The 22,709-nt window shown below is 36.9% G+C and overlaps 1 protein-coding gene across 1 annotated transcript in view; it reads left to right on the forward strand.

Annotated features, from left to right (window-relative positions):
- Window positions 1–22,709, forward strand: part of LOC149568259 (putative E3 ubiquitin-protein ligase ARI8) — a 134,360-nt gene that overhangs the window by 22,728 nt on the left and 88,923 nt on the right. The window contains exon 2 of the mRNA XM_089821246.1: window positions 21,061–21,185. Coding sequence (XP_089677372.1) covers window positions 21,061–21,185 — 125 coding nt within the window. The remainder of the gene's footprint in view (window positions 1–21,060; window positions 21,186–22,709) is intronic.

A 22,709-nucleotide genomic window follows, 5' to 3' on the forward strand; every position in this document is an offset into this window, starting at 1 on the left:
CTCAACAACATTCTGAGGATCAACATTTGAAGGCCATTGATTTGGGTGTTTGTCTTCCGTTAGGTCCACCTGATGGGAGGGATGATACATAAACTGAATTTAATGATGCACTACTCGACTTTCGTCTAGATGATGCTAATCTTCAACCTGTTGTAGATCCTATTCCACCTCCACTTATTCCTCCTACTGATGTTGGCACATTGATTCTCTGACCTAAATGTTGGGCTAAGACTATCAGTGATCCTCGTCTCATTGAGCTCATTAAGGGTAGATCTATTGGAATAATCACCAACGTTCCCCTTTGGAATTTGTGAAATGGCTTAATTGCCTGTTGTGTTCTATAAGTCTAACAGGTTGATCTTTTGGTGCAACGACAACTTAAGCTTGTAACAAATGGTATTAGAGCATGGTCTCAAGTTCAAATCTCCTTGAGTAACGCTAAGGGGGAATTGTTGGACTAACCACCAAGGTTTCCATTTGAGAAATGTGACATGGCTTAATTGCCTCTTGTGTTCCTCAAGTCTAGTGGTTGTATTGGGAATTGACAAGTGATTTTTTGGTGCAATGACAACTTTAGCTTGTAACAAGACGTTCTAGAAATAAAGGCAAGTCACCGGATACAATTAACTTTTCTCTCATGGCTAAGCTTCGTAGCATTTATGAGCCTTAAACATTCCAAAAGGCAAAAGGGATTCCAGAGTGGGAACGTGCTATGGACGTAGAATACGATTCTTATGAAGAATCACACTCGATTTCTCTCTAATCTTTCTATAGGGAGGAAACCCATTTAATGCAAATGGGTCTATAAGGTCAAGTATCATGTAGATGGTACCTTAGATAAATAAAGGCCATATTAGTTGCTCGAGGATTCACACAACAGGAAGGCATTAATTGTGAGGAAAGTTTTGCTCTTGCTGCCAAGACAAGTACAATTCATCTTCTTCTTGCCATTGCAACTTAGTTTGGATGAAAAGTCCATCAAATGGATGTTAAGAGTGCATCATTCAACAATGAGTTGCAGGAAGAAGTCTACATGACACAACCTCTAGGTTTCAAGGTTATTGACAAAGAACAACAAGTTTGTAGATTTAAGAAAGCACTCTATGGACTCAAACATGCCTCTTGAGTGTGGTACATCAAAATTAACTAGTACTTGGTTGCCCATGGTTTTCAGCATTGTCCTTTTGACTCAAAATGCTTTGTTGATGATATTCTCTTTCTTGTTTTTTATGTGGATGTCTTGATCTTTACTGACAGTTCAACACATTTGATTGTAGAAATCAAACCAAATCTGTGCAAGGATTTTGATTTGATAGATTTTTGGCTTCTCCATTATTACCTAAGCGTCGAGGTTTGGTAGATTAATGGTAGCATCTTTATTTCTCAGTCCAAGTATGCCAGGAATTTGCTTGACAAGTTTCATATGCAAGATTGTAAACCTGGTTTCACACCAATGAAGGGATTGAAGTTGTCAACCAAGGCTTATTCTCCTCTTGTTGATGAAATTACTTGCATGCAACTAGTTGGCAGTCTTATCTACTGGGCAGTCTCTTCTAGCTCATTGCTACTAGACTTGATCTTAGTTTTGCAGTGAGCGACATTTCAAGCTTCATGACAACTACTAAGGATAATCATTGGGTAGTAGTGAAGCATGTGCTGCCTTATGTGAAGAGCACCTTTGATTATGGACTTCTTTACACTAGGAGTCGTGATTTCAGACTCAGTGGATTCACAGATTTAGATTGGGTAGGTTCAGTTGATGACACGGTGCAGTCACCTAGACTAGTAAGAAGCAATATGCAGCCACGCTTTCCTCCATTTGCCACTTTATCTGAGAAGGAAAGATTTTGATCCCTATAATAAGATTAAATTAGTAGCAAGATCAAAGTACCAACGTAAAGTGCACCTCGAGGATTTTTGGACAAATGCATCAAATGATAATGAAATCAGAAAGAGAATGTATTCAAGATTTTCTCTAAACATGATCAGCACATGTGACATATTCCAAGTACCTAATCACACGGAGGAAGACCTAAATTTAGTGCAAAAGGGATTCAATCCAACAAGGGCAATTCATCCATATGACTGACAAAGGAAGTAGGTCATAGATCTTAACATATTGTTTAAACTAGTCTTGGATTACACAAAGTGGTGGATTGATTGTCAACTCAACAAACTAGTTGTGCCCAAGAGTGGATTCACATATCAATTGATGAGATGTCAACCACTTACGAATGAAGGATCAAGGCAAATATTTGGAAAGGGAAAGAGCTAGCTCAAGAAAGGAAGGCAAGGAGTAGGCCAAACATTTAGAATCCTCAACAAAATAAGCAAATGTCTGGAAATGTTCCCTCTTTCTTGAGTCGCAGTCCTAGTGTACAAGCTATAGAAATTTTTGAGAGACAGGAAGTGGGGACAAGCAAAAGGAGATTTGAGCGAGAAGAGAACTTGGAAAGGCCAATATAGGATAGCTCGAGTATAAATGCATATTAGAAATCTGTATAGGGAAAAATATAGATCAAGATATGCCTACAAAGGAAAGTCTTGTTTCAATCGTGGTGCAAGAAATAGTGGTAGCTGCGGCTAATCTAGAAGAGGAAGAAGTTCCTGCAGTTTTGGCAACGATTACCAACCGTAGAGGTTGCAACTCTTGAAGTAACAGTGGATAGTCCAAGGGGTGAAGAAGAAATCAACATTGGAACAGTCCATGGGAAAGATCGACTGATGATACAGGGAGATAAAATATACCTATTCCAAAATGGTTAAAGTGACAAGTTTAGAAAAATCAAGAAAAAGGGGTTGACCTGATAGTTGAGTTACATTTTTTTTTGGATCGAGTCAATCAATCTAAGGAAAAGGGGAAAGCTAAAAGGTTCACTAAGGTTGTAAGGGGAGAATCAAGATCTAGGATTTTGCATATGGCAACTCCTACAAATGATAAGACCAAGGACCAAACATCTATAAATGAGTACTATGTCACAAAAATCAATCTTGGTCATGCCTCCTTTGAACAAATAATAGAGGAGTTTGATGATTCCACTTGGGCTTTGAAACAAAGGAAGCAAAAGCTGGAAGGAGAGTACCGGAAGTAGAACAGGGAAATCAAGACCTTATGTCAATTCATAAAGAACTTGCCTCGTCCAGTGAGAGAAAGTCCATCTTTTGTTCCACTTGCGGGTGTTTTAGTTGAAGTAGTAGACGATATTGATTGGATCAAACCAGATTGCCCAAGGTGCAAATGTTAGGGTGAAAAGAATTCAAGAAGAAGCATTCGATTGTGCAAAAGAATTGGTGCAAGTTCATAGTAGGGCATTAGCCGTATTCTCTAGGATCTAATGCATGGATGGATCATGGGAGGATGAGCACATTTACCAAGATAAGTTGATCTCTGATATACAGAGTCTGATGGAGACCCCCAAGTTGACATTGATTGATGATGAATTTTTTGGTGAAGGGGATGTCTATGACTTCCTCTAGTGGTTCAGTGCAGTGATTACAACCAAGGAAACATTTGAGAGCTTCACCAAGGAATTTGCTCCATGGAGTAAGGTACCTGACAACATCAGGCAAGGGTTTTCCAATTCAATTGCATCCTTGTTGTCACAAAGGTTGGTTAAGAATGAAATAACGATGGACAAGGCAAGTTGGAGGATATCTTTTTGTTGCATGGTTTTCGAGAGATGATTTTGAGAACTTTTCCATCTTCTTGAATATCGTGCACACCACTTGGGACTTGTTACCAAATTGGGAGGAAAGTATAGGAAAGGCTGAAAGAGCAATGGCAATTTTGGAACTCTAGTAGTAATTGACACCAAGCATCAACAAAGAAGAGTTAGAGATGGTATTGGATCGATTCCATGCCTTTAGGTAGCGTATTCAGGGATAGATGCATTTAATGAACAGTGGTGTGGGTGTAGTGGTCATTGATTACACCTCATTCTTTTCTTGATCAAGCATTTATTACCCATTGCAATAGTGGATTCCATCTTGCATTAACGTAGATTCCATTTTGTTTTCCCTAACCCTAATTAGGGCTGATGTGGCATAAGGACCTGTAGATTCCATTTTCTTTTGATTTAGACCACCCATTGTATTCAAGGACCTATATAATAGCCTCACTTCTCATTTGTAAGGGGAGGATTTCTAAGATTGTTGCTATGAGCTAGTGAGATAATAAAGTTTTCATTGAAGTTTGGTAAATACTTGATGTGTTTTAGCACTCACTTATTCTCTTAATTTCCTCATTTACATTTATGATGCAGTGCAAGGCGGGAGAATCCCCAATGGAGATGTCCTAGCCCCAAGCAAATAACCACACAATGGAAACACAACAACAATGCAAGATTTGATACCAAACCACAACTCTTTATTCATAAGATAATTGATTACATGCAATATGCCTGGCTATAAGGCCTTCCAGGTTAGGGCCAAATACAAACAACAATTACAATATCAATTCTGCAAGATCCCACAAGATCCAACTTACAATCCCAATCCCAGCTAGTCTAGATCCATAACTGGATAAGAACACCAAGAAGAATCCACACTTGTACCCTCAGGTCCATTAACCAATCCTCTAGTTGTCAAGACACAGCTACTAGCTCTTCAAAGTTCACATCTAGCCTTCATCCTCTTCTCCAAGCTGGATCACTCTGCCTAAAGACTCCATAAGACCCCCTACTTATACCCAACTAAGCCACAAGTCGGCCCATTTCATTACAAATTAAATTAAATCCCTTACATTAAATATTTGTTGAGCCACAAGTTGGCTACAACACAAATTAAATACCTAAAGTCGACTCATAGACAACTCGACACCTATAGGAACCAAGACCAAGCCGAGCATCAGTAAATTCCCAAGCATTGCCGAGCAACACAGTGTATGCTGAGCTCCTAGTGCATGTTGAGCACCACAGTTTATGTTGACCTCCCAGTATCTGCCGAGCTCCTTCAGAGACTGAGCCCCTTCAATGACTGAGCTCCTCGGCCACAACTAGACCCTTCAACAACCGAGCACCATTGTTTGGTGACCGAGTCCACAACACTTAGCCAAAACACCTCCAACATGCATGATTGCTAAAAAACCCTAGGATGCTCCTGCATCAATTTAAAACTATTAGATAAAGTTTTGTGATTGCAGTGGAAAATATGATGGTTTTTGATGGATTCCTTTGGTTCATACTTTGACACATTTTATTGATTCTAAATCGTTGTGCAAAAAGCTAGTTCGAACCACATTCACGCATGTGCCCAACTTCTATCATTCGTATACATTGTTCTTCATGATGATGTCTGTGTTGGTATGAAAATCTTTTGTAAAACCTTTGAAGGTTGCACCAGGTCACGCATAGTTGTAGTATAACTTGGCGAAGCGAAGCTTGATAATTAAGGAATTTATCCACCAAAGTACTATTTGTTGTTATCACTACCCCTTAGGATTAAATATAATCTTTGAACCCTAATTTGCTTATCTTGTACATTTAGTGAAAATCCCCAAAAGGTATCTCATTGCAAAAGCTTTGGATAGCTTCTGCATCTAGCGTAACTTGAATGAATCTGGGAAAATGAGGTAAGGCCCCTTGGGATCATCAGCAAATCACATCAACCACCAACCTTATCCATAGTTAAGACTTGACATAGAAGGAACCCTGGAGTCATCGTATGATCTTCTTGCAATCTTAGTATACACGAGACTTTGTTTAAGAGAGGACAAGATACCTTAGTATATTCTTCTACTATTTGGTGGGTCATAAAACATACATCAAGAAATGATAACCCCATGCCCTTTATCGCTGATGCAAGCACGTTTTCAAGCCCCTCAAAAAAAAAACCTTGCCAAACATTCTGACCAGAAGACAATTGTGTCCAGAGTCCCTAAAATCCAATAGAGAACTGACAAAGTGAGACAAAAGGTTAGTGTTCAGCCTTTATCGGTCTTCACTATGAAGAAAATCCTTGCTAAGAATCCATTTCAAGGTTGTGAGGGCCAATTTATTGTCAACTCTGTCAAGTGTAGCTAGTCGGCTGTCGTCTGTGAGCCCCAGGAAAGGATTTTGAGGCAATGGGCTGGTTAATCTCACATGAGTGTCCATATCTATATGCTAGGCTAACCTAGTCTTTGCTCGAACTCTTAAGGCCTGCAAATGCTATGCCACCTTTTGCCACCGATTGCCCTTTTATAGAGCAAGTGATTATTTCCTTTTGCATTTAACTTTTTTGAGATAACGTCTTTACAGTTTTGTAACCTCACTTGGTTTCCAAGAATTGCCACGTCTATTTTTTGGGACGATGTGCCAAGTTTTGGCTACTGTTGTTGTTGGAGGAAGTTTGTACTCCTTGAACTCCGAAAAAGGTAATCACATTTAATTTTTGCTTAAAATGAAAGATTATTTTTGATATTTTGTATGTATGAAGACATTTTTTGTAGCATTTATGCATTTATACTAGTTATTTAATGAAAGTGGTGACGACCAACTTGGATTCACATGCTTCATGATTAAATATCGAGGATGAGATATCTTTCCAATGCTAGGTGAAAAATCAAAGGTGTCCCGTTACTACCTTGCATCTAACTTGGAGGGATAATGGCATAATCTTTCATACATATATAAGCCAAAGGGTATAATGTGGAACTGAAAAATAAAAGTGTAAAAATGCAAAATTTTGGTCATATAGCAACTCTACTAGGGTTATGGACCCTCGACTAGCAATAGAGCAATGTTAATGGTGGTAGGCGATAACCTTGTTGGGGCTATGGAAGCCTAGCTAGCAACAAGGCTCTATCAAGTCAGCTATGGGACAATGCCTTACCCACGTAGTTTAGCAGACAAGTGGAGACCATTTGTTTCTTTTAGTAAAGAGAAGAATTAAGCCCTCTCTATAGACACATAAATCTGTGGATGATCTACTTTCACTTTATGATTAATTAATCTAGAGTGCTAGTTGGACATGTTATTTTTGTGGAATATGACATATAAATTTTCATTACAAAGCTGAAATCAAATGTAGCCACTTGTTTTCAGTTCTTGGTGGCCCCTTTTCCTTTGAGGGAATTGGTTAGCCACATTGGATCCTTGTTTTAGAAATATTATCTTGACATTTTTTGGCTAATGTTGTTTTGGAGCTTTGGTCTCGTTTCTCTCTCTCAAAAGCTTCTCCCTGCGGTGGCATCAGGCTTTAAGTCCTCTGGTTTGTTCTACACCTTGAATAAATGTTGCTACTTTCTTTTAAAAAGGGGGAACTATGATCTTTGCCTTTTGCATGCCATATTCATCACCTCAGATGTTTGTTCAAACAACTCATGGAGATGATCCAAGAAATCAAAGCTGAGCTGATTTCCAATCCAGTGGAGAAGGCCCTAGTTTGTGTAACCAAAGATAGTGAAGTTTGTTCTTGGCAGGCCGAGAACCTTTAAAAGTTGCCAAAATGTTGATCCCTCTACACTACCTCAATGTAGGGCCGACACCGAGTGATACGTGTCAACTCATCAGAGTTCTTTACAACCTCGCAGAGGATGCACTCCCCTCAAGCTCCGACTGACTGTCACATGCCCCTCTGAACATCCTTATTTTGATAGGGCCCGCTGATGCATTATGGGAATATGCTCTTCTAGACAAAGCCTCATGACTTGTAGTTTTTCTAGAAAGCTATTCACTTTTAAGTGCTTAGATTTGCCTACACAATCATGGTGAGTCTGAGTAGGTTGTCATGCCTTTGCAGTTGGAGTCCAACTGACAGTCATGTTGCAATGGACCGATAAGATTCGAGCATTTTCTTGCAGCACAGGAAGTCGAGTGGTCCATGTTGGATTTTTTGGCATACCAGTTAATTGTAACTAATTGTAATCGTTCTTAGGCCATCTCGATTGAGGGCTGTTCTATAAAACCTCAATGATTAGTATTTTGAAAGAGGTTGTAAATATTGGACTTTTGTTTGGTAGGTGAGGAAATATACTGTACTATTTGTAGAGTTCTACTTTTTTGAGAACAAGACCCTATAGCTTGTAGTTCGGGGGTGTATATTGTAGCATTTTCTTTTTGGGACGTTCTCTCTTGCCTTGGCTTGTTTTTTCTTAATAAATCATGGGGTTCTGTACTTGGTGGCTTTTTCTTTTATTTAATTAATGTGTCATGTGTTGAACCCTCATAGGTGCGTTCCATTTAGTTTGTGGGTGCATTTATTTGATGTTAGCTTAGTTTACAACAAAGGATGAATTACATCGCCTACAACTTGCTCTCCTGGGAGTCAAGTCATATGAAGTGAGGTATTTTCGTACGACCCTTTATTTGAAATATTTCTATTTGCCTCAGATAGTGCCGAATACTATTTCCTTGGTTGGGAATTGCACTTACTTTAGAATTGATGTGTCTTAATTCAGACCCTTGTAGATGCCTCCTACAACAAGATATGAATGTGTGAGCCCTATGTCTAGGACTTTCGCTTCTCATTCTCTTGCTAACAATGAAGAGAACTTGGTGGACCATGTCGGAGGTGGACGACAACATAAAGTTATGACTAGAAAAGGTGGAGCCTTGCGAATACCACTTGTCAAATTCCAAGCTCGTCCAACAAAGTCTTGAATTGGCGAATCACCTCTCCTTAGCTTAGGCTATTTGATTTAAGGTGATCCTCACCCGTTTTATCCAAACACCAATCATGATGAACTGACTTCTAAAATCCCAGTGGTTGTGTTGCAAGAGCACATCCATTCCCACCACTGCAACACTTCTGGAACTGCCCCTACGAAGAAGCGAGACCCGAATTAGGGAATCAACAATATGATTTGACGAATTGGTGAATGATGATTAAGTGATTGTTAATTAGATGATTGACGAGTGATGATTTAATGAATGCTGGTTGTATTGGTGAATGATGATTTAATGAATGCTGGTAGTGGTTATATTGGTGAATGATGATTGAGTGAATGCTAATTTGATTGAGTGGTTTGTTGATTGATTGTTTGCTTGATTTGATAAGTGATCATTGTTTTGTGGATTAAAATGTTCTCTTTCGTTAGGTTTCTTGCTTTTGGAATAATTCAAGGAATATTTGCATTTTATGTTATATATCTAAAATAGAGGAAGTCTGCTTAATGTTCTTTGACATTTTAGAAATTTATGGAAATTAATAGTATGAATGGAGAGTATATGAGTTATTAGAGATTGGCTTTGAAGTGGTGATTTAGTTTATGCTCAATGTTCATTCTATTTGGGGTGCACTGTTTATTTTCGCACTCACAGACTTATTAATGTCTTTGTGAATGTTTAAGGAGGTTGTGGTGATTTTGAATCCGGCTTCTTAGAAAGAGGGCAGAATTGCAGCTCAGGAATGAAATGTATGAAGTTAAGCGATAAATTAATGAGATTAACTAATCATAAGAAACAATGATATCTTCTAGAACTGACAATATATGTGTCCTGTGACTATGTTATATTGCATTAACCTGTTCTACTGCTGTTATCCTAGCCTTTATGCATATTAGGGCAAATAGAGGCAAATCACACCTCAATGAAAATTGGCTAATTTTGTGGTAGTATGGTCTTACTCTTCCATATATACAAGACAGGTACAATCATGTGAGACTGGATAAGATGTACCCCATTTTCAATATTGTTTACATTATTTCCTCAACTACAAACACAATTGAAGTATTTTTTACATCAGTTTGAGGTCCTGTAAGAGAAAAATACATTATAAGTTCATAGATATTTTGAAAACAGGACCACAAAATTGCAATAAAAATGATAAAAATAATGATATATATGTGGCATTTTTATTTGAATTTGTGGGTGCAACTTGAGCATATTTATAGGGAAATTGCATAAGAAAAAACCTCAAATGAAGTGTATAGTCATGTACTGTGATCAATACAATTGGCAACAAACGTACAGGTTTGCTTTGCTGGTATAAATGGTGCTGCACCAACTTGTCAACATTGTACAATTGAAGTTAAGTGCTGCTCCAGTAATAAGTTTATAAAATAGGACTTGCATCCAAATGTCAACATTGTATAGTTGATGTTTACTGAACCACATAATTGATTTACATTCAAGTTCATTAGATGCTTTACAAGAAGAGAATACCTTGGAAGGTAATAAATATGTAGAGGAAATATTAACGAACATGCAAGAGAGATGAATATTAAAAAGAAGGTTGTCATTGATACAGGGATGACCTTTTCTTTGAAGTTGGAGATTCAGTTTGATCATATTTGAATTTGCATGTGAGATGGTGTCGAATCAGCAAATGGATTTGCTCTAAATTGTGGTTTCAATTACCTGAGCTCTTTGTACACCTTGCCCCATGGATTCTGATGCAATCGATTATATAATCAATATTAGACACTAATTTGAAAATTATAACTACTATGGACTATTATAGATGCCCTTTAACATGGAAGAAAAGAACCCCTTTAGTTTATAATTACTAGCTTTCTCAAATATTGTACTACCCCTTCAAAACTTCTTGCCTCAATCACAATGAAAGTCTTGGATCACTTCAAAATGGTTCCCAGTTTTAAGAAATTCCACTTTTAATAAATTCTTAACAATAGTTAGATTGCTGTCTGATAAATTTTGATCTCAGTAACTTAGTAGACTTGGCTAATATTTGATATCAGATTTAGACAACTATTTGGTGACTTCACTCTTTAAAAGTCTTTCTTAAGTTTTGGTCTCAGTTATTTCACATACTTATCTAATATTTGATCTCAGACTTGGCAGCAATTTGGTGAGTGCCCTCTTAAAAAGTGGACTGAATATTTGCTCAGACATGGCAGCTATTTGGTCACTGCCATCTTAAAAAGTGGACTGAATATTTGCCTGTGTGATGAGCAATATGATTTTATATGAAGAAATTATTTTTTACAATTTATTTTGATCGCAGGTATTTAATAGACTTGGCTTTTGTCTGATCTCATGGATAGACAAGTATTTGGTGACTGCCCTCATAAAAAATTAACAGAATATTTGCCTATGCATTTAACAATATGAATATAAACAGAAAAATCTATTTTCTACAATTCATGAGCTCACTTCTTTTTTACTCTCTCTCTCTCTCTCTCTGTATGTTATGGAAGTGCCTTCAAGTTCTAAAACAACAGTTTTTTCCTCCTTTTCTATGTTTTTTTGAAAATCTGTGTTTCCCATGATTTTTGTTCAAAGAAATCTTTTATACCTTTGGTCTGCCGATTAATTCCCCAAACGATAGTTGCTCCTATGAGGATTAATACTGTTTGCAGCACAGAAGACTAGGAGCTATCAGAGATTGTTGCAAATAAAGAGCCTATTTAAGGCAATTATAAAGATTGCTTTAGACAGTTTGTTAGTAGTTTGAAGGTATATTGACCATTGATAGAAAGGAGCAATATTGTTGTCAATCAAATTGAAATGTCCCAAACTGGACATTTACTGGATTTCTATTTCGACCATATATTCATAAGTAAACAGTGCAGATGTATCTCAAAATACAATAAAACCAGCAGAACCTCCAATAGATATTAAGTTGTTCTTTCTCAAAATAACATTCGGAATGCCAGCATATGAGAGTACATTACATACAAATAGAATTAAACCAATAAACTCTTATTACATTCCTTCAAACATGTTATTGCATTATACAACAACAATACAGCAACCAACATCCAATCCTAAATACAACTTAACAGTCAGATTGAAAAACTTGAGAAAAGAACTTGTAAGCACAAGCGAGACACTTGATGTGACATCTCCAAGGACAATGGGTTTGCATCCACTGTCTGCCGTTACAAGGGACTACGTCCTCATACTAGCTGAAAGCTGAAGCAATCTAAACAACTCTCACAAGAGAGAAAAGTGAACTGAATCATAAATCTAGCCTGCCCAAATGAAAGTCTCATCTCCTTTTATCTTTGCAGCTGTGACTCTTCGACTTCTCTCCTGGCCTTTCGTCTTATCTCTCCTTGTCCTTTTTGCCTACTTTGTAATATTAAATTGCCCTTTTATATTTTGAATCCATGCTCTCCAAGTCAATTTTAATATTAAATATACTATGCCTTTAATATTTCTAATGTCCCAAAAAGGGGACATTACAAATCTCCCCTCCTTAATATTACTTGTCCTCAAGCAGTCAGTACTAGGATCTCGTACGAGTTTGCAGGTAGCTCTATAGCCTAAACAAAAAACAAATCCGGCCATACTGTGAAGCAAGGTGCCCCTCTGCAATCACTCCGTTAACTGGATCCCTGGATCCCATACAACTCTATGAAAAAACGCTGCACCTGTAAACTTTACAACTCTGATCATGACTACATCCAGCCTCAAGCTGAATAGGATTTTAACCAAGTACTCAACAGGCCATAGGTACAAATGGCCAACACCTGGGTCCCAAACCCCGTTGTCATAACCAGCCGATATGATAAGATAGAAATGTATCAATGAACTATGCATGACCCATTAGATGGTGACAACCCTAGCAAAATAGATGATGAAATAAACAAGCCGCTCAAAAATTGAAAGTAACACCCTGGTCACATCAGATACCATACTGTCATCATCAATCTGGAGAACCTCCAGGTACATAGGTACTATGAATAAGAATGAAACTGAAAGAGCATTCCCTATGATCAACACATAACTCTCCTCAATACTACACCGAAAACTATCCAAAGGCTAATGTGTATAATCCAACCAACTCCTATATGGTGCAAAATTAGGAAACCAATTTGGACTGATCCAATGACGTACAACCACAGTCAATTCACCACTCTCATCCTTTGACCAAGTTTCGCTGTTAAGAATGTAGCTTGATCCGAATCTTTGAAGCCGAGGTCATCCTCTTCCTGGAAATTAAGAGGAACTCTCTTCTTGACCTCAAAAAATGGGTTATCGGAAAACCAAACAGCATCCACCTCAAAGAAAGGGTTGTCTATAAGTTGAATGTGATCTGAAGTTTTGGAACTTGGTCGCTTAGGGCAACTATCGAAATCTTACGTCTACTGAATGCTATTAAGTTCATCAATTACTCCTAGGAAAAATTCTTGCCTCTCTTTATCCTCATGTTCCTGAGAGTGACTAATCATCCTAATCTGATTTTCTACTTCCTGAAAGGAGATCCGAGTGTCATCTAATGCCTCATGAGTATACTTAAGCTCTCTATTGAGCCCAATAATTGCATTCCTTTCTTTATTCAGCTGATCAACATGTATTTCAACAACTTTAAGAATATTATCCTTGTCGGAAAGCACACATAAATAATCTAATTTCATAGTTTCAAGAGCCATTTTGATCACTTGCAAATCAGAAACAATCCAATTTGCTTCCACTCCTTTTTGAACCTTCCTGTAGAAATCTTCCACCATCTTGTGAGTGTTGTGATAACGTACCAACGATGCCACAACCATGTCTTTACAAACCTTGAGCTGGTTCTCTATGGTATGCATTTCATTCTTGTCATTTTGGAGCGGTTCATCGTTTTGCAGTTTCATCTCGGTATGTTCCTCTAATTTTATGTCATGGCCATAAGAAATACCTGGTTCATCACACCTCTCAAGTTCATAGGCTTTCTTTCCTCCATTCTCTTGAATTGCATGTGAAAGCCAAGGTGCTTGTTATGTTATCATTTGTATATAAAGGTTCCTCATACAAATTCCTTATCATGCTATTACCCTATGTGCAACCAAATTCATCAACCTGCTCATCAAGGCTAACCTCCCATTCACCAACATAGAAACTTACACCCTATGTAACAACTTTTGCGTGATCGCGAGAAGGCTGCAAATCAATGGTGGTTGATTGTTCTTCTTTTTCAAGATTCTCTATTAAATGACATTGGTTTGCTGGAAATGCTTCATACAAATTTTTGCATTGGTCTTTTTCAAGGAAGTCTTGAACCAATTCAAAGTACTTTCTTTTTGCCATATCCATCTTATTTTGATGCTCTAGACGAAGCTCCAAGTATTCACTGAATGGTAAATGATTCTGAATTCAGGTAGGAAGTCTTTGATACTCTTTGTAAATGTTGAGTATTTTAGTTCTTATATCTACTGATTGGGGTACTTACTTGTCAAGAATTGAATTTGAACCATACCAAGGTCTAGAAATGTCATCAGCTCCAACAGGAGAGTGATAGACACCCTCTAAAGTTATATTTTTGGCTCCTTTTAGATGAGTTGAGACTTCAGGAACCACTCCATCTCCCCACACCTTAGCTTTACCACACACCTGCTTGTAACCTTGACCAACAATTAATGCATGCAATCTTGAAGAATTTAACTGATTTAAGGTGCTCTTATCCATGTCATTATCAATTGCTTTAATAGTCCCTTATTAGGTTTTACTATAAGATTATCATCAACACCTGCAATAGTTTCCATTAAGCTACTGGAAAGTTTGATACTTTAGTTTTTTTGAAGATACGTTCCCCTTTAATACACCTCCCTACAATCTTTCAATTGTGATGCATAACTGGAAATTGGGCAATATTTTTCCACATAATCTAAGAGTCCCCTTGTCTAATCAAAATCCTTGATGCTCCTTTTGGAGGTGGCCTGTACCTCTAGAATAATTGTTCTTTAAGTTTACTATTTCCTCCTCATATAATTTAGTACCCTCAGTGACTATCTAGATGCCAATGTTTTTATGGTATTACAACAAGACATTCGCCTTCGCAGTAGACTAAATTGCAAGTTCTCGAGTAGGACTCAAAATTAGTACATGAATGGTTTTCTCCAGATTTTGATTGGGTGGAGGCAACTTTACAACTGCCTCAATTGTTGGAAGCTGTTCCTCTGTTAGCTTTGACTAGCATATCCTTTCCTATATCCAATCCCTCAAAATCACTAGACTACTTCGAGTTGATTTGACTACAATAATATCAAATGCAAAGGTATACTATCCTTTGAAAGTGGTAGATAAGTCACTCTCTAGGACTCTTTCAATAGATAGACGATACAATACGATGCCAGATAATCATAGATTTGTGAATCAATCACAAACTTCAGGTTAATATTTTTGGAAACTATGTGCTAGTGTTTCCCTTCAACTCGGAAATGTTTGCCTTCAATTTGGAAAGTTTGACTTGAACCATACTTTAAATATGAATTCCTTACATCGCTTGGACCAGTAAAGGAAACTCTTCTTTCACCATTCTGTGTCCGATCACCACCCAGTAAAAATGAAGCTCATGCTTTATTGCGGTGATGTGGCCTGCTCTTTCATAACGTGTTTGATCGTATAGAGATACAAATAAAATGTTGTCCTGAACCGTTACATTAAAGATCCATGAGACTTGTGGCACGCAGGCAATTTCGAGTCCCTCTTACTTGCTATGGTAACGGCTCCCCTACATATACGACAGGTTAAAAATGGTATTTAATGTCATACGCAATATTTCCCTGGAGCCATCTGTCATTCCCCACATAAACTCATTTCCTATTGGGACCTCCGATGGTGTTATTGTGTTTGCTATTGTAACAAATGGCTTTTCCTATCTAAAACAAAGACGGATTAAACTGAAAACTTCCAACATTCATAAATAGATGACTGAATCCTATTCATATGACATTAATTGCTTTTAACAATTAACATAAAATAACTATATTTATGATCAACTATAATAACTAGATTAACGATTAACTATTCACAACTAAATTCATGATCAGCTGAAATAACTAAATTAACGACTAACTAGCATAACTGTATTCATGATCAATTGTGATAACTAGATTTAACATTAACTATTCACAACTGTATTCATGAGCAGCTGAAATAACTAGATTAACAACCATCTAGCATAACTATATTCATGATCAATTGAATAACGAAACTTACAAGTAAAATTGAATGCTTAACAAGAAAAAGAATGGAACATACAAGTGTCATCGGAGGATCTTTAGCTGGTTGGGCAAGCCTCGGCTTTGGTGAGACGAGAAGCATTGTCATAGGCTTAACCTCCCAACCTTGGACCATACTTATCCCCACACATTCTATTAAATTAGAGTGGCCCTCCCTACCTTGGGATCGGGCTTGGAATGTTCTTCAGTCTAGCCACCTAAGCATCCTCGTGTTTTGAATGTCCGCTCAGTTATGAAACAAACATGCTTACATATCTGGCGATATTGACATCAAGTGATCATTAGATGGCACACATGCTTATAAATTACTTTGGCTAAGGATTTCCGATGGGTTCAACAACCCGATCAACACCACTCGACTTGACAACAGGTTACATTACGGGATGAGCATGAGCTATTAAGTATATTATCATTTAAGTTTTCCATGTCTGATTTCTCTTTTGCTTTTTTGCAGATTTATTCTACCTCTTCACCATACATGGCTTCCTTGCCGGTGAGTCCCAGGTGTATTAAAAGTTTATGATCATTCTGCTCTTTTTTACACCTCTTCACCATTCCATGGCTTCTTTGCCGGTGAATCCCAAATGTATTGGTTGTTTATGAGCATTCTGCTCTTGATATCTTTTATCATGAATTTCAACATTATAAAACTTGTTCTTGAGATCAATAACAATCATATAAGTTCCTGATACATTTAGAAACTTTTCTTAAAGGGATACAAATCAACTTCTTTATGATGATTCTAGTTACATTGAAAGTAAAAAGACAGTTCCTTATGAATTGTAGTGATTATTTAGCAAGTTAAAAGTAACATGATCATAGACAAAGAAAAGAGGTTCGGCTGCTATAGAAAATGGACATATTGGAATAGTAATCACATGACCTGTTAAGGAGTTGGTAATGCTTGAAAATCTTGAACTTTTGATCGGTTCTCTTCAGCAAATTGAAATGTCACTACAGTGCTCACAACTTCTGAATCTTAACCAAAATTACTTGTACGGCAAAGGAAAGATATCGTTGGCTTTGAACAAGTTATTAGTTGATATTTTGCAGGGATTCGATAGATGTAAAAATACTGTAATATTGAGATGAAGTCAGGTTAAAGGAGTTTGGAAAAAACACTGCAAAAGGAATTCGAAAATGTGGAGAGCATAAAGGATGGTAACGCGTCCGACTCCTCTCTCGGCTTCCCTATAAAGGGATGAGCCGTGACTTCTTGGCTCCCTTCGTTTTTAAAAAGATTATATGCCATCCAAATTTCTAAATATTAAATCGATTGGGAAAAGAGAGGGAAAAATAAATAAAAAGGTTGGAAGAGAAGTTGGAAAGATTATAGTTTCACTATTATTATAATATATACTTACATACGTTCATGTAAGTATATCAATAGGGTGACATCATTATATTAAGTTATTATAATTTAATGGTGCCACTTCATTTTTATGTTTATATGTACGTATATAAATATTTATTATAATATTATGATGAAAGATCAATTAAAAATCCTTTGAGGTATGTTTTATTTTTTAATTTAGATTATTTTATGTTTTCTTAGATTATTTTCTTAATTGCTCATGCAAGTCCCATAAATATATCCTGTGATCAAGTTGTTGCGTCCTTTCCAAAGAAGTTTAAGGTCATACCTGTCGATCCTGATTATTGAACTAAGCGAACATCCCATTTCGATGATCCCGTTTAGCAATGCTTCCCCCCCTTCATCTTCCCCTGCAACTAGCCATGAAAACACTTTTGCCATAATAACAATTTTATAATCATTTCATATAAACATACTAATCATTATATTTAAATCAAGCAACTGCTAATCATCTAATAATAGTTAATGGTTAATGACCATCTTCATTAACAGTTAATACAACATATATAAATAACTACCTATTTCACATAATCATGAAAGAATAATCCATTAAATTCAATGGTTATGAACAAGTTTAAAGTTAGGTCAAAATTTTGGGATGTAATAGCTATGTAGGCTGGTCTGTTATTTTCAAAGTTGAAATGATTATTATTTATGTGAAACCGACCGTTGAAGGATTCTTGTCAAACACCGACTCAAACCTCCACCTGGCACTTAACATCCATGCTTCCTATGCTCTGTCGTTAATGATGCGGTGCACAAACTCAACCTTTGCTTTTGCTAGTGTGCCCTTCCAAAACTCTTCATGAAGTTTTGTTAATGCATTGCTTCGGCCATCACGAAACAATATTCTATTGCACCAAGTAGGAACTCTTCTCTTCACACTGGAATCATATGCTATACCTTGTAAATTTCTCGCTCATGATCACCTCGTATTTGTCAGAGTTCTTTGTCGACATGTCTTCCCCTAGCGTTACAACTCCCAAACCAATACAAAATCACTATAAGACACGTTTGCTCTTTTCTGAAGTGAGGTCTGGGTAAGACACGTCCTTGTCTTTATGTCTGACGTGCACTCAGACCATATTGCCAATCGTAGTTGGAGTGCATCATTGCACAACAACCCACACGTTACTGCAAAGCTCCAATAGCTTGCTCAAACATACATTATGCAATCTAGAGGAGATGCCATTACGTTTGGATGTTTACAGTTCCTTCCATGTGGCACCAGACTTCATGACAACATCGACTTACGATATACTAAAATAACAAGTCTTTCCAAGTAGAGAAACATCCGATTCAATCTATGGCAGTTATTAATCCTTCACACATTAAAAAACACTAGTGGTTATAACAATGGATTTGACTTAATTGAAATCATCTTGAATGTGGAGTTGGGGCAACATTCTTCTTAACCGGATCAAACAATCTTCCCCTAAATAGCAGTTCAAACCAGGCTTTGTATGGTCCACGATAGTTCAAGGATAATAATCTCCACAAGGACACTGGTCGTATGTCTATGGGTGTCAGCTTTATCCACCTCAAGGCTTTAGATATCTCCTACAATTCGTATTGCTTCATGATCCAGTCACGAGCCTGTACACTTTGTAGTATGTAGCTCAACCCAACTCATGGTTTGTTGTAGTTTGTATAAATTTTATGGTGACTGTGCAATAACAATGGAATATGCTTCATATTCTCAGTCACGTCTGGTACCTTCAATGACAAACACGAGACAGATTGTTGTGTTCAGCTGTCACCATTCTTCTTGACTTCGAAACTCCATCCCCGAGACAACATTAACAACCCGATTCCAATGCTAATGTCTTCACAGAGGGGGCCTTCAACTCAGTACCCTCTAATATGCATAAAGAATAACAACTCCATGCCCTTCTATCAGTAGTCTATCCATACGCTAAGGGTGCCTTTCCTCTATAACTTGCAAACCGCAATGATAAGTAGATTCTCTATACCAATAGACATAACTGAACGACTGTATATTCCTTCCCTCTCCCTGCACTCACATTAATTTCCTTGGTAAGGATTACCGTCTTTTAGAACACCTGGGTGTTTGTCTATCCTGAGTCTGCTCTCAATAAGCAACATAATTCTATTCTTTGTATTCCCATCTATCCTTCTCCCCAAGAGCACTGAAGTCCATTGAGATGGGTAGCCAATGGCATGCATCAATGGTCAAACAAATCACAACCTGTAAGCAAAGATTATTCGCTCTACCTTTTTTGCCTAGATACTAAATAAAATAACCTCTATTTCTTACCAATAATCTAAATGCTAAAACATTGATAATTCTGATAGTGAACTTAATTCATTCATCTTTATATAATCTCACAGGCTGACAGGAAAACCACCTCTGATACCACTGAAATATCCCAAACCAGATATTTACTAGATTTCTATTTCAACCATATATTTAGAACTAAACAGTGCAGATGTATCGCAAAATACAATAAAACTAGTAGAATCTTCAACAGATATTAAGTCATTCTTTCTCGAAATAACATTCAAAATGCCAACATATGAGAGTACATTACATACGAATAGAATTAAACCAGTAAACTCACATTACATTCCTTCAAACATGTTATTGTGTTATACAACAGCAATACAATAACCAACATCCAGTCCTAAATACAGCTTAACAGTCAGATTAGAGAACTTAAGAAAAGAACCTGTAAGCACAAGCGAGACCTTTGATGTGACATCTCCAAGGACAATGGGTTTGCGTCCACTGTCCGTCGGCACGAGGGACTACGTCCTCATACTACTTGAAAGCTGAAGCTTTCTGAAAAACTCTCACAAGAAAGAAAACTGAACTGAATCATAAATCTAGCCTACCCAAATGAAAGAGTCTCATCTCCTTTTATCCTTACAGTTGTGACTCTTTGACTCCCTCCTGGCCTTTCGTCTTATCTCTCCTTGTCCTTTTTGCTCACTTTGTAATATTAAATTGCCCTTTTATAATTCAAATCCACATTCTCCAAGACAATTTTAATATTAAATATAATATGCCTTTAGTATTTCTAATGTCCCAAAAAGGGGACATTACACAAATGTAGTTTGGTCACTGCCTTCTTGTAAGTTAACTTCATGGGTATTATGGTGGCTGTACATTTTGCATATGGAGAATGAGTAAAATACATTTGAGAATCTGTTTTATATGCACGTGGTTGTGGAGATGTTTTGCTTTCTCTTCACCTTAGTTTTCCTGTATTAGACTTTCCATGATTTATGCATGTATGACAGTTCTCTATAGTTTTTCTTCTGTATTCAATTGCTTAGATGACTAACAATTCTTCAAGTTAGTTTTGTGTGTTTATTAGGCTTATTTTTTCAGTCGATGTATTTTTTTGCTTTCACTGTTCTTGAGGAATCCTTATGTCTGCAGCTTTGTTTACATCTGCATCTGTGAGAGTTTGTGATCCCAGATTTCTGATTTCTGTGGTAAATAAGTACTTTACAGTAACCTTATCTATTGGCATAAAAGTTGGTGTCAGTTCGCATTATAATGTTTATCTACTCATTTTTGTGTTGGTTGGCCTTTATTATACAATATGTATGCTTTCCATCTAGCTATAGTTTAACTTTTCAGTAGGTAGGTATTTGATAATCAAATACGAAGTCTAAAATTACAGTCCTGTTTGAGAAAATACATAACTTTGCATGTAGTGCTTTTGAGAGGAGATTCTCATATAAGTACGAATTCAAATCAACCACTGGTTGGAAAACTCAATCAAAAGATTATTGAATATTATTTTTATCTTTGCCTTTGGGACATTCCCATTTGCAATCTATTTGACACCAAAATCTTACTTTGTGTCATTTGGTTGCTTTCCAGCTGAACTATACAATTTTAAGTGAAGAAGATATCCGACGTTGCCAAGAGGAGGCAATAACAAGCATTTCTACAGTTCTTTCAATATCAAGGGTTAAGGCTGGAATCCTTCTGCGGCATTTTAAGTGGTACAATTTCTCTCTTCATATTTCATCACTTGTGTTAAGTTGCTTGAATTGTATTTAAGAAGTCACTAATTATGTTGCTTGTCCATTCCAGTTCTTGGTGTATATCTATTATCTTTTTCTTTTACATAGATGTGTTTGTACTCATCCTTTTTTAAGGATCTGTTCACATATACTTAAATTTTGTATCTCAGCAGTAGTTGTTAAGTTGAACCCAGAAATTAAGATAAACAGCAATAAGAAAGAAAAAATAGATACACGATAAATAAAAGACACAGAATTTTCTTGGGGAAACCCTTCCAAATAAAGGGGAAAAAAACCCAGCCACACAACAAAAATATTACTTTTATTGATCATAAAAATATTCAAGTGTACAATCCTTTTCGCTTGATGTGATATCGATAACAGATAGAGAGACCCTTCACATTACAACCGAAGGTCCCTTCAACTTCCAAAACATGACTTCGTATTTCCATATGCATGCCTCAACACATGTCGTAAGATACATGTCTTTATATTTGATATTATCTCAATTATTATCACAATGTCCTCTTCAGCTGAAGGTGACCATAATGATTATGATGACCATACTTATAAAAACCAGAGATAAAAATCTCTATTGCAGCTACAATCTTCAACACAACCGCTTAGTGAGAGAGAGATCTTTAGCATAGCAGTCACACATAGCTGCCACCAAAAATGTCAATGATAACTTCTAATCACATAAAAAACATGTAATCTCAACATAGCATGATTCATGGAATCACTGAACATGAAAAACTTGCAAGAATCACAGCTAGTTTTCATCACAGACTGTCTCAATGTGATGTTGTCATGGAATCTCTCAACATGACAATCTTGCAAGGCTCTTACGTCATAGACTCTCTCTACGTGATGCTGTCATGGAATCTCTGAACATGTCAATTGTGAAAGGATCACAACCAACTCTCAACGTGATGTTGGACTCTTTCAACATGACATCCAACTTCTACCACAGAATCTCTCAACATGATGACATCATGGAGTCTCTCTACGTGACGCTTGCTAGGATTTCTCTCAGAAGTGAAAGAGTTTTCATAGCTGTCCTTACAACTTAATTGATTTCACATAAATGAGAATCCATAATCAACAAGAAGGAAAATCACAGCTGAGACTCGTTTCCAGCAGGAGTCTCAATTTCTACGATGCCTACTTGTCAAAAGAAAGACTTATTAACAACATGTATGAGAATGATGGGGATAAAACTTATCTACAATTTTTATCTTTGTTCATTATGATTTGGACATCCTTAGGACCCACTATTTCAATGGATCTTTTGAGGATATTGGCAATGAAACTTGCATTTTTTATTAGTCCATCACAATCAATTGCCTTAAAAAACATTGCCCCTTTCGGGGGCATTCCTATAACATTGATCAATGGTCCTTTTTTGCTATCTTTTCATCCAAGAGAAGTGGTGGACATACATGGTTTGGTGACAATGTATCTTAGATCATTATCAATGACATCTCTGATGATGTCAATACG

This window comes from Cupressus sempervirens, chromosome 3 (assembly GCF_028749045.1).
Source record: "Cupressus sempervirens isolate cs-2001-9-10 chromosome 3, ASM2874904v1, whole genome shotgun sequence".
Taxonomy (NCBI): Eukaryota; Viridiplantae; Streptophyta; class Pinopsida; order Cupressales; family Cupressaceae; genus Cupressus; species Cupressus sempervirens.